Below are 11,401 nucleotides of genomic sequence, written 5' to 3' on the forward strand. Positions count from 1 at the left end.
CATTTAACCGGAGAGTTGTGTCCTATTTTCAATTCTTTGCATCTCATGTTTTGCCTCTCTTTTCTACCGAAGTGTTGCCCAAATTTCTTTTGAATTCCTGTTTGTTCCTCATGTAATTCTTCATCTCTTTGAAACCTTCAAGTATCATTTGTTTCACTCGTTTGTCAAGAAGCAACTAAGTTTTACCTCATCCTTTCCTCTTCCTCTTCCCCTTTTCATTCTTAGATCTTGGGTCGAGATCTCTTGTTAGTGGAGGAGAGTTGTAACAACCTAGAAGATTCCCCTTTTATTTGTTTATCGCCGTGTGATTTGTTTGGTTGTCGCATTTATCATCGCATCTTGGGTGTTACACTGGTCTTCCAGATAGAATGATGGTTGCACTACGGTGTCGTCTCTCATGGGAGCCTCGTTTGAGAAGCAACGCTGGAAGACAGAGGCGGCAGGTGGAGAGGTTTCGTACGGAGTTTCAGTGGAGATGTCAAGTCATGTCGAGCAGACATGTGCTATGTGGTGTCATGCATGTTCAGCAGGTGCTACGCAGGACAGATCTTCAGGAGTCTTTGCGTCGGGATAGATGGGCGCAAGACGGTGGCGTTGTTGGGCGTCACGGGGGCGTCGATGGATGGCTGGACTGGCAATGATGATGCAGATCTCTCTCCTGATGACGGGACAATTGTTCTATGATGATGACGGCTTCTAAAACATGTGTATGTGGTATACGCTTTAGGTCTACTGCATCGGTTGTTGGTTCTAATACATTATATGGATGAATCAGCAACGACATCGGTTTTAGATATGGTGAATAAGAGCATTCCATATTATCAAGTTTGTAAACGCGAGTGATGGCTTCGTTTGATTTTATGTATGTTTTTGTCAGACTTTCATAAAATAATTAATAAAGATGGATATATGCATCGATTGATACAGAGGCCAGTGGTTTAACCTTGTTTTAAATGTAAAAAAGAAAAAACATGCCAAAGTAGGTGATGGCCGAGTCGATCGAGAGCCAGGGGGTTGGTGCCTCGAGAAGCGACGGAAGTTTGCACCGTCATAGTGAAATTTTACGGCCCCATGCAGAGTTCAGCGACGGATGCAGTCGAGGCTCTACATACCAATTGCCCCAAGGTAGGGTTCTCAATAGAATTTGCGGATTTTGAGAGAATTGGGGATCAGCAGAGACTTTTTATTTTTATTTTTGAACAGTCGCAGAGCAGAGAAACTTGGGGGGCAGATTCAGGCGTTTTCATTCATCAACGATCGAGAGTACTCCCTCCGTCACGGTTTAGAAGGCACTGTTAGACTTGCGTGCGTTTCCAAAATAGACAAAGATTAAGGCACGTTGCATTTACTCCTAGCAGCTAACTAGTACTCTATTGTACTACTTCTATATATATGCGTAGTGTGAATGCTATTTTTTAACTCATTTCACACCCAATCAATAACCACCTAGGTCCTAGAGAATTTGCATGCACGCCTTCTAAACCGTGACGGAGGGAGTAAAGCTCTACCTGCGTTTTAAACACACACCTCACTCACTCTGGCTCGCAGCCCTCACATGAATGCACATAAGCTTTAGCCACTGATTCTTAGGTCAGAGGGTACAATTTGATCTAAACATTTTTAGATTGTTAGTGCCTACTGTAATATATAACCCAGATTAGTTTGCACTTTTAAAGGCTTACAATGGATCATCTCGCAGAGGAGGTCAAACTATAGTCTTCTAATTTTTCACTTAAAGCATTTTTAGCATCAGTTGCATTTTCAGTTCTAAGTTACAACAGAGCACTGCAAACGGCTTCCCTAAAAAAAAAAAAAAAAAAAAAAAAAAAAGAGCACTGCATACGGCTGTAGAACCTGAACTGACTAGCATCAAAACATCTAACGAACTGAAACACACTTGAGATCAAGAAAACATCTCAAACTGACCAGGCTTGCAGAGACTGTCAATAGCATGGATTAATTTTCTCCGTGGTCCTACGGCAATAAGGCCCATCTCTTTCAGCTGGTTCATTGTAAGGGAGACCATCTGATACATCCCAATCTCTTCACTGTCCAATATTTTGACAAACCATCCAAGGCCGCAAGTCAAAAGCCAATTCCTCAGCCCACCGAAACGAGCAACCCGTCTCCGAAGAAGTCGTGCTCGCAGTACCTTATTCGTGACATTTGAAGAAATAATCGGCAGCCCCGGCTCATACATGTTTCCAAGTGGATTTGTTGCTTTTTGATTGGCTTGATGGGACAGTCCTTCAACAGCATGATCTACTTGTTTAGTCCAGTCACACCTTACGACAGCACTTCGTGATGATTCTCCCCTCATCTTTGCATCATCTTGATGAACAATACTTTCAGAAGGGCAGGTCCGAGCTTTCTTCATATTGGCATCGACGCCGAGGCCCTCCAGAGATTTCTTCATAGTAAAATGCTTTGGATTCTTCTTTGTGGCAGCATTGCAGTTTCTTCTGCTCATTCTCGGTAAGCTAACTTGTCTAGAACTTACTTTGTGTGTGCCAGCTTGAGGGCTTGCAGCTGCAGGTGATAGTGGAGGGATCAATATGGTGATCCGCTGTTTCTTGACTATAACCCAATCGTCGTCCTCATGAACTATATTCACTGACCGTGATGGATCAATGGAAACCTCTGAAGGTGGTTCCTTAACATCCATAACTGACATAGCTACTGCTCTGTTCATAAACTGTCTAACCTCTGAATGTGGTTCCTCATCATCGATACCAGACATGGTTAGCACTGTGTTCATGAACTACCTTTCAGTGCAGCTCAAACTCTCATTTACTGCAATAAGGCAAAAGAAACAGTAATTAAGCATTTATATTTCCATATATTGTTGAAATGTGAAATATCTTGAGAAAAAAGTGAAATACATGCAATTACAAAAGGTGTATATCAAGACTTTGGTATAATAATATATGCAACATATTCACTTACGAAACAGCATACTGTATATGATAAAGAGGGAAGAACACAGTGAAAGTAAGAGTGTAACATATTATGAGGTTATCCTTAAAAAAACATATTATGAGGTAAAAAATAAAAGAGTGTAACATGAGTATCATGCAACAAGCAACACCTGCCCAGCAATGAGGCACCTACAATTTGCATCCAGATTACAAAATATCCGATCAGTTCTGCAGCTTAAAAGAGGTAGTAACAAGATCTATTAATCAAGTACTGGTGCTAAACTAATACTCCCTCTGATATAAATTAATTGACGCAGCCTCTATACAATGTAAGTACGACATTGTGCAGAGGTTGGTCAATTAATTCGGATTGGAGGGAATACTTGAATTTGCAAAAAACTTATCCTCCCCCAACAAGGGGTCTGCATTTCTTACAACAAAAGATCAACGGAAATGTTAAATTGTGGCCGAACTATAATCCAGTAATTAAGAAGGCGACCAGCCAAGGTAAATTGGAGCAATTAGCAACTGGTAGTATCATGTAGTGGCACTATGAACTGCATATCTCCCTTTATGCTTATTCATTCGAATGTATGGACTAGCCCAGTAGTGACTATGATGAGACGTTTGCTTCCGTGGCAAAGATGAACACAGTAAGGATATTGGTCTCTTGTGCTGCTAATTTTGGGTGGAAGTTGCATGAACTAGATGTCATGAATGCCTTCTTGCATGGTGAGTTACAGGAAGAAGTGTACATGGAGATACCACCAGGTTTTAGTACTTCGGAGACTACAGGGAAGGTATGCATGCTGAATAAATCCTTGTCTGGACTGAAGCAATCACCAAGGGCATGGTTTGATAGGTTCAGACGTGTCATCCGTGGTATGGGGTATGGTCAGCGTAACAGTGACCACACTATGTTCTACAAGCACTCTGCTCGACAGATCACCATTCTTGTTGTTTATGTGGATTACATTATCATCACTGGAGATGATAAGGAGGAAATAGGGAGATTGAAGGGTTGTCTAAGCAAGGAGTTCGAGGTAAAGGACTTGGGTAACCTAAAATACTTCCTTGGTATTGAAGTGGCTCGCACAGAGAAGGGAATCTCTATGTGCCAATGAAAATACACCTTGGATCTCTTGAGTGACATGGGCATGATGGGATGTCGTGCTGCCCCTACTCCGATTGAACAAAATCGCCAAGTTACAGCACAATCAGGAGAGCTAGTGAATAAGGAAGATTATCAGAAATTGGTTGGGAGGTTGTTGTACTTGTTCCATGCCAGGCCTGACATTACATATGTCGTGGGGGTGGTGAGAGCGGGCATCTTGATATTGTGCACAGAATCCTGAGATACTTGAAGGGGACTCCGAGTAAAGGGTTGTGGTTTCAGAAGAGTGGACATCTTAAGGTGGATGGCTATAGTGACTCTGACTGGGCCAGTTCTGGCTACTGCATGTTTGTGGGAGAAAATTTGGTGTCATGGAGAAGCAAGAAACAACCAGTTGTGTCTAGATCAACGACAGAAGCTGAGTATAGATCATTATCTCAAGGGTTGTGTGAGATGCTCTGGGTGAAGTACCTACTGAACGAGTTGAAACTTCTGAGGAAGGGAACCTTGAAGATGTGGTGTGACAATCAATCAGCTATAGCCATTGCTAATAACCCAGTTCAACATGATAGGACAAAGCATGTGGAAATTGATCGCTTCTTCATTAAGGAGAAACTTGATGCTGGGATCATCAGCGTTACTCATGTCAGCTTTGGGCAACAATTTGCACATTGCTTGACAAAGGGACTGGGAACAAAGGACTGTAACTTGGCGTGTGACAAGATGGGAATGATAGATATCTACCACTCATCTTGAGGGGGAGTGTTGAACCGGTATGGGCCCAAGCCTATCCTCTTATCTCTTAGGGCCCAAGCCCATGTGGAGGGAGTGACCTAGAAGTAGGCATCCAGCCCTCCCGTTCCCAGTCCCAGCCGCCACACGAGACAGCAACTCGACCAGGTACCTCTCTCTCGAGCCAACACTAGCGTTGTATCTGATGGGGCATCGTTCGGTACCCTGCTAGGACTTGGAGCACCAGGACGCTATGGGAGATGATGACAGATTGTGTGATTATGCATGATATGATTGTAGAAGATGAGCATCTGAAATGTATCTACGATCAATGTTTCAGTTTTAGGGTCAGAATGTTGTGCCTGAGCATGGAGGAACGACAATGTTTGAACAATTCGCCCAATTTCATTATGAAATGCGTGATTGGGAAACTCACATGCAGTTGCAAAATGATTTGGTTGAGCATATGTGGGCTCATGTTGGCAACCAATAGATGTATATTTTTTCATATGTATTTCGCACAATTTAATTTTTCTTCGGTTTGTAAAACTATACTTATTTATTTGAAAAATATGCTTTATTTGATTGTGAAACTATGCTATTTTCTAAAACGTGTGCATATTTTTTTAAAAAGGACAGTCAGCCGGGCCAAATGGGTCGTTGTTGTTGGACGCACTACCGACCCAAACCTTAAACTGGACGGACGCCGAGCGGCCGACCCAAACGGCTACTGCCGCGTTGGTGCCCACGCCCACGACCACGGCCGCGGTAGACAGAGTTAGCGGATGATTGGCGAAGATTAGTGCCATGGAGGAGGGTGAGGCGGGCATCAAAGCTCAGGAGCTGACTGTATAGCTCCTGAACCGTGAAAGACTCCACCCGAGCCGCGAGCGCCGACACGACTGGATTATATTCCAAGTCGAGGCCGGCGAGGATCTTGGACGTGATCTCCGCATCAGAGAGGGCGACGCCGGTACAAGCAGCTTCATCTGTAAGTGTTTTAATTTTTCCAAGGTACTCAGCCATAGTCATAGTACTTTTTTGTAGATTCGTGAGCTCAATGCGAGTATTGATCGCCTAAGCTTGACTTTGAGCAGCAAACATGGCGTGGATGGCACGCCACACCTCGGACGGCGTCTGGAGCATGACGACCTGGGAAGGATATCGCGGGAAAAAGACCCATCAGATACCCTTGGAGTTGTTGCTGCTGTGCATACCAGAGGGATCGGGCAAAGTTGACGACTTGCTCTTCTTTCCCGTCCTTGGTGATGGTGAGAGTCGTCGGTGGTGCCGGGCTCTTCACGTCGAGATGGTGCTCCATCTGTGCACCCTTGATTTGGGGTAGAACGATGGCCTTCCATAGCAAGAAGTTGCCCCTCGTGAGCTTCTCTTGAGGCGGCGGTCCGAGAGGTGTGGTGGTGGCTGTGGAGGAGGAGGCAAAGGTGGATGATGAGGTGGTGGAGAGCGCGCCCATGGTGCTGGGAGTTGTGGCGGCGCCCGACATCGTCTCGGCCGCGGAGGGTAGCTAGATGCGATCTCTTTCAATCTATTGAGGAAGAGGCTCTGATACCATGTGAAATATTGTGGAAGCGGTAAACCCTTTGCTTGGGCCGCATTGGTATTTATACAAGGATTGCCTTGGCTTACAAGTTGATGAGAAGATCGTTTAACGATCGGTTTACAGAGATAGAAAGAAAGAGAGATAAACACGGCAGGATAGAGAGATAGAAGTTTGAACTACTCTCCTATACAATATATTATACTCCCTCCGTCCCAAAATAAGTGTCTTAAGCTTAGTACAATTTTGTACTAGATCTAGTACAAAGTTGAGACAGTTATTTCAAGACGGAGGGAGTAACATGAAGGAGCGGCAATGTTTGAACAGTTCGTCCAATTTCATTATGAAATGCATGATTAGGAAACTCACATGCAGCTGCAGAATGATTTAGTTGAGCATATGTGGGCTCATGTTGGCAACCAATAGATGTATTTTTTTCATATGTATTTGAGACAATTTAATTTTTATTTGGTTTGTAAAACTATACTTATTTATTTGAAAAATATGCTTTATTTGATTGTGAAACTATGCTATTTTCTAAAACGTGTGCATATTTTTTTAAAAAGGACAGTCAGCCGGGCCAAATGGGTCGTTGTTGTTGGACGCACTGCCGACCCAAACCTTAAACTGGACGGACGCCGAGCGGCCGACCCAAACGGACAAAAAGGGAACAAAAACGCCGTCTGTTTGGGTCAACTCAGATCAAACTCGTATGCATTCAGTTCTTCCTTGGTCAACGATCGCTTAGGTGAACTTCATGTCTTTTCTTCACCTGTTGTTTGCTTGCTCTAGTTCATAGTCTTTCTGAGCTGATTTCCCCAGCCACAGCACGGAAATAATCCCCAAACAAACCAGGGTTCTTTACCAACAAACAAAGAAGAAAACAATCTGCTCGCCGTGGCTTCTTTTGTCCGGCCGCCGTCGGCACAGCAGATCGTGTGGACAGCGGCGGAGCCAGGATCGGGGCAAGCCCCGGACCAAAAACCTCTTGATCTAGTATTCAAGCATAGGAAATCACCTTTCTTGTGATGCTGTCTGGAGCAGCCGGAACTGCGGGCAGCAGCTGCGCAGCCGCGCGGGCCCACGCGACAAGCCGGTGGGGAACGCGTCGGCGGGCGACGAGCTGGACCAGCAGGGCCGTCGCGGAGGCGGGGGGCGACGGCGACGCAGAAGATGCTAGGGCGGCGCAGCGGCACGGCGGAGCAGAGGCTGGGCAGCGGGGGAGCGTGAAGCAGTGAGGCAGTGAGGCGTGGCCCTTTTCTCTTCGTTGACAGTACAGTGAGCTTGGTTGCAGCCGTCGAGCGTTCCAGATCCGATTGATTTTCTTTAGTGAATTCCGGTTTTTAACCCTATTTTGATATTTTTATAATAATTATCCCATTTAACAGGATTTCATCCCTTCAGCGAAAGTGTCGTCATAAATTACGCCATTTAAAATTTTGTAACCGATAGGTTCAAATTGTGAGGGCTAAGTGGCTTGTCAAATTAATATTTTTGTCATCTCTATTTTTCTCCCCGCTAAACCCGTCATCGCAACTTCCTCTGACCAGTACTGGCCCGATATGATCATGCTCGCGTTAGTCGGGCCACATCACGCTGGTCTCTGATGTTCACAACATACATTATTTACCTTCCTTTAAATTACGCGCACGGTTCTATCACAAAACACTGCCTTCTTTTTGAATTCACATATTCAAAACAAGTTAAATAATGCTTCTCAGTTATAGATAGCATCAGGATATTATTGTATAGCCAAATACATCACATATACAGATAGCTTCACTAGTTCAAAACTACACAAGCTACAGAATGCACCAAATACTTGTAGTGGCAATGACAAGTTGCATAAAAAGAACGGCATAAACACATTGTCAGCCTTCACCTTTCTTAGCTCCTATACCTTGTAAAGCTCTCGTTTAGGTTGCTGATATCATCTTGTTCACCATGGCTTTCAAGAGATGTCACAAACCATAAAAAACACTCTTCGTCTCTCTGCCTTACAACCATTGGAGTACATCACCCCAACAATTCTAACAAAGATTCATCACACTAAACAGGGGAGGAGCGAGGCTAGCACTAGGCCCCGGGCCTGCTTCAATGTTGTACTGATCCAAAATATCATTTAGTACACAAAACGCTACAGTCAAGCAAGACTTACGGTGCCACAACCAGGGCCCGGGCCCCAGGCCTAGGTGTAGCTCCGCCACTAACACTAAAGAAGTAAAAGAATCACCAATATTCTAAATGTTAAAAAATAACTTTAAATTAATCTACCTTGGTTGCACAAGGATGACATGTATACACATCATCTTCTAATAAGGATCTTAATTATGTTTGTATCAAATGCCTAACCGACCAATGAATGAGACAAGAAAATTTCAGAATACACAAATTGCTATCATAGAGATGGTCAAAATCATGTGGAATGGGGTACGACTGAGAGGGTTTGTTTATTCACCAACCTTACTATTTTGTACGACCGAGCGGGGACAAGAGGCTACAGGGCACATGGAGGAGAGAAAGGAAGGAGTTGGGAAGCTCAGGGTCATGGTGGTTCAGTCGGGGGTAGCCGGTGGCCACGACAATGAGAAAGGGCAACAATGATGACTATGTTTTGTCAGTCTGCGAGGTCTGACCAGTTAAGGACTTAACCGAACTAACTTTTTCTCGGGCCCGATTTGACAGATCGGACCGTCCATTTTATCTAGCAAGCCAGGACTGAGGGGGCCACGAGCAGCCTGAAAAGCCCGCTTTGTACGTCCAACCTGGGATTGTGGCGAGCAACACAAGCGAGAAGTGACTAGAGGCAAGTGTGGCGCGCGGATGACTCGGTCGCTGTGCATTGGACATGACGCAAGGGACCTCCGACAAGATGGCCTTGTCGGGAGAAGCTGCAAGGGCATGCCAGCTGGACCTGACAATTAACTTGCGAGTCAGAACGCTCATAAAAATTTAAAGACAATTAGGACTTGCCAATCAGAACGCTCATAAAATTTTAAACAGAACAAATGATGGAAGAACTTTTGCTAAATTAGAGTATAGCAGATGAATGTTGGAAATATGCCCTAGAGGCAATAATAACTTGGTTATTATTATATTTCCTTGTTCATGATAATTGTTTATTATTCATGCTATAATTGTATTGTTGGAAACTCAAATACATGTGTGGATACATAGAGAACACAATGTCCCTAGTGAGCCTCTGAAGGACTAACTCGTTGATCAAAGATGGTCAAGGTTTCCTCGCCATGGACATGAGATGTCGTTTGATAACGAGATCACATCATTAGGAGAATGATGTGATGCACAAGACCCAAACTATGAACGTAGCATATGATCGTGTCAGTTTATTGCAACTGTTTTCTGCATGTCAATGTATCGGCTCATATGACCATGAGATCATGCAACTCCCGGGCACCGGATGTGACGCCCTCGATTTAATCGTATGCTAAACATACACACAAATGCGTATGATCAAACTCAGGGACTCACGGGAAGATGTCACAACACAACTCTAGACATAAAAAAACATACAAGCTTCATATTAAAAGCCAGGGGCCTCGAGGGCTAGAATACGGAAACTCGATAAACACACGAGTCAGCGGAAGCAACAAATATCTGAGTACAGACATTAAACATCAGGTGCCTTAGAGAAGGCTAGCACAAAAGATACACGATCAAACGAGGCGAGGCCTGGTGCCTGGGAACCTCATAACTACTCATGGTCTTCAGCGGCCTCCACGAAGTAGTAGGCCCCGTCGGGGTAGCAGTCGTCGTCGGCGGGATACTCCATCACCTGGGTTCCATCATCTGGTCGCAGCAACGGATCAAGGGGACAAAAGGGGGAGCAAAGCAACGGTGAGTACTCATCCAAAGTACTCGCAAGACTTACATCAGAACTATGCTAAGTATGCATCAGTATCAAAGGAAGGTGGTTTATATGTGGACTGACTGCAGCAATGCAAGAATAGAGAGAGAAGGCCTAGTCCTATCGAATACTAGCATCTTCACGGGTCTTGCAGCAATAGGCGAGAGTAGAACAAGATAACACAATTAATAGTCATATTGTTGCAGCAATATTAAAATGAGGTCACGCCCAGAGATCCTCCCTCGACTCCCCGCGAGGAAGCAATCCCGGAGCAACTAATTCGAGTTAAGTAACAGTTGTAGTTGTATAAGATCAGGGCACAACTCCAAGTCATCTTGTAACCGTGGACACGGCTATCCGAATAGTTAATTTTCTTTCCTGCAGGGGCGCACAACGTATTCCCCGTTACGCTTGATAACACTCTGGCTGGACACACTTTTCTGGGTCATGCCCGGCCTCGGAATATCGACACGTCGCAGCCCCACCTAAGCTCAACAAAGAGGACAGCCCGCCGGTCTAACTCCTAAGCACAAAGGGTTCATGGGCCCACTTGCCCTCTGCGCTCCTGCAAGATGCGTGTGTTGGAGAACGTTGCATGGGAAACAAAAACATTTCCTACGCACACGAAGACCTATCATGGTGATGTTCATCTACGAGAGGGAGATTGGATCCACATACCCTTGTAGATCGCTAAGCGGGAAGCGTTAAGAAACGTGGTTGATGTAGTGGTATAGCTTTGTGATTCAAATCATCGTCATCCCATGATCCGTCCCACGATCCGTCCCAATCTACCACCAAACGGACGGCACCTCCGCGTTCAGCACACGTACAACTCGATGACGATCTCCGCCTTCTTGATCCAGCAAGAGAGACGGGGAAGTAGATGAGTTCTCCGGCAGCGTGACGGCACGCCGGTGATGGTGATGATCTATTCCTACAGGGCTCCACGAGAGCTCCGCAGATATCCGATCTAAAGGTAGAACTACGAGGTATAGGTTTGAGTTGCACGCAAAGTTGTCAGAATCGTGACTCAAGTCTTAGAATCTTACGATCATACGATCCAAACTAGCCCCTGCGATTCTATGCTTTTGCTCATAGAATCAAAGTTTCTACGATCCTGATAGTTAAGATTCTACGATTCACGATCCTAGCAACGGAGCTCCGATCCGATTCAGAATCGCGATTCTGACAACTTTGCACGTGGCAAAGTT

The 11,401-nt window shown here is 44.9% G+C and overlaps 1 protein-coding gene and 1 non-coding gene across 2 annotated transcripts; both read right to left on the reverse strand.

The window, feature by feature from the left end:
- Positions 1–1,700: 1,700 nt before the first annotated feature.
- Positions 1,701–7,579, reverse strand: LOC123412725. Its single transcript, XM_045105663.1, has 2 exons — positions 7,341–7,579; positions 1,701–2,793 (listed from the first exon to the last, which is right to left on the reverse strand). Exon 2 carries the CDS (start codon positions 2,756–2,758, stop codon positions 1,904–1,906), a length of 855 nt encoding a protein of 284 aa, XP_044961598.1. The 5' UTR covers positions 2,759–2,793; positions 7,341–7,579; the 3' UTR covers positions 1,701–1,903.
- On the reverse strand, positions 5,592–5,730 carry LOC123414446. The gene has a single exon (XR_006614413.1). It is a non-coding gene; the product is annotated as a small nucleolar RNA Z247 (small nucleolar RNA).
- Positions 7,580–11,401: the final 3,822 nt, after the last annotated feature.

This window comes from Hordeum vulgare, chromosome 7H, assembly GCF_904849725.1.
Source record: "Hordeum vulgare subsp. vulgare chromosome 7H, MorexV3_pseudomolecules_assembly, whole genome shotgun sequence".
Lineage (NCBI taxonomy): Eukaryota > Viridiplantae > Streptophyta > Magnoliopsida > Poales > Poaceae > Hordeum > Hordeum vulgare.

Coding starts and splice junctions, on each gene's coding strand:
- LOC123412725 (XM_045105663.1), bottom strand. CDS start 2,758: ATGAACACAGTGCTAACCATGTCTGGTATCGATGATGAGGAACCACAT.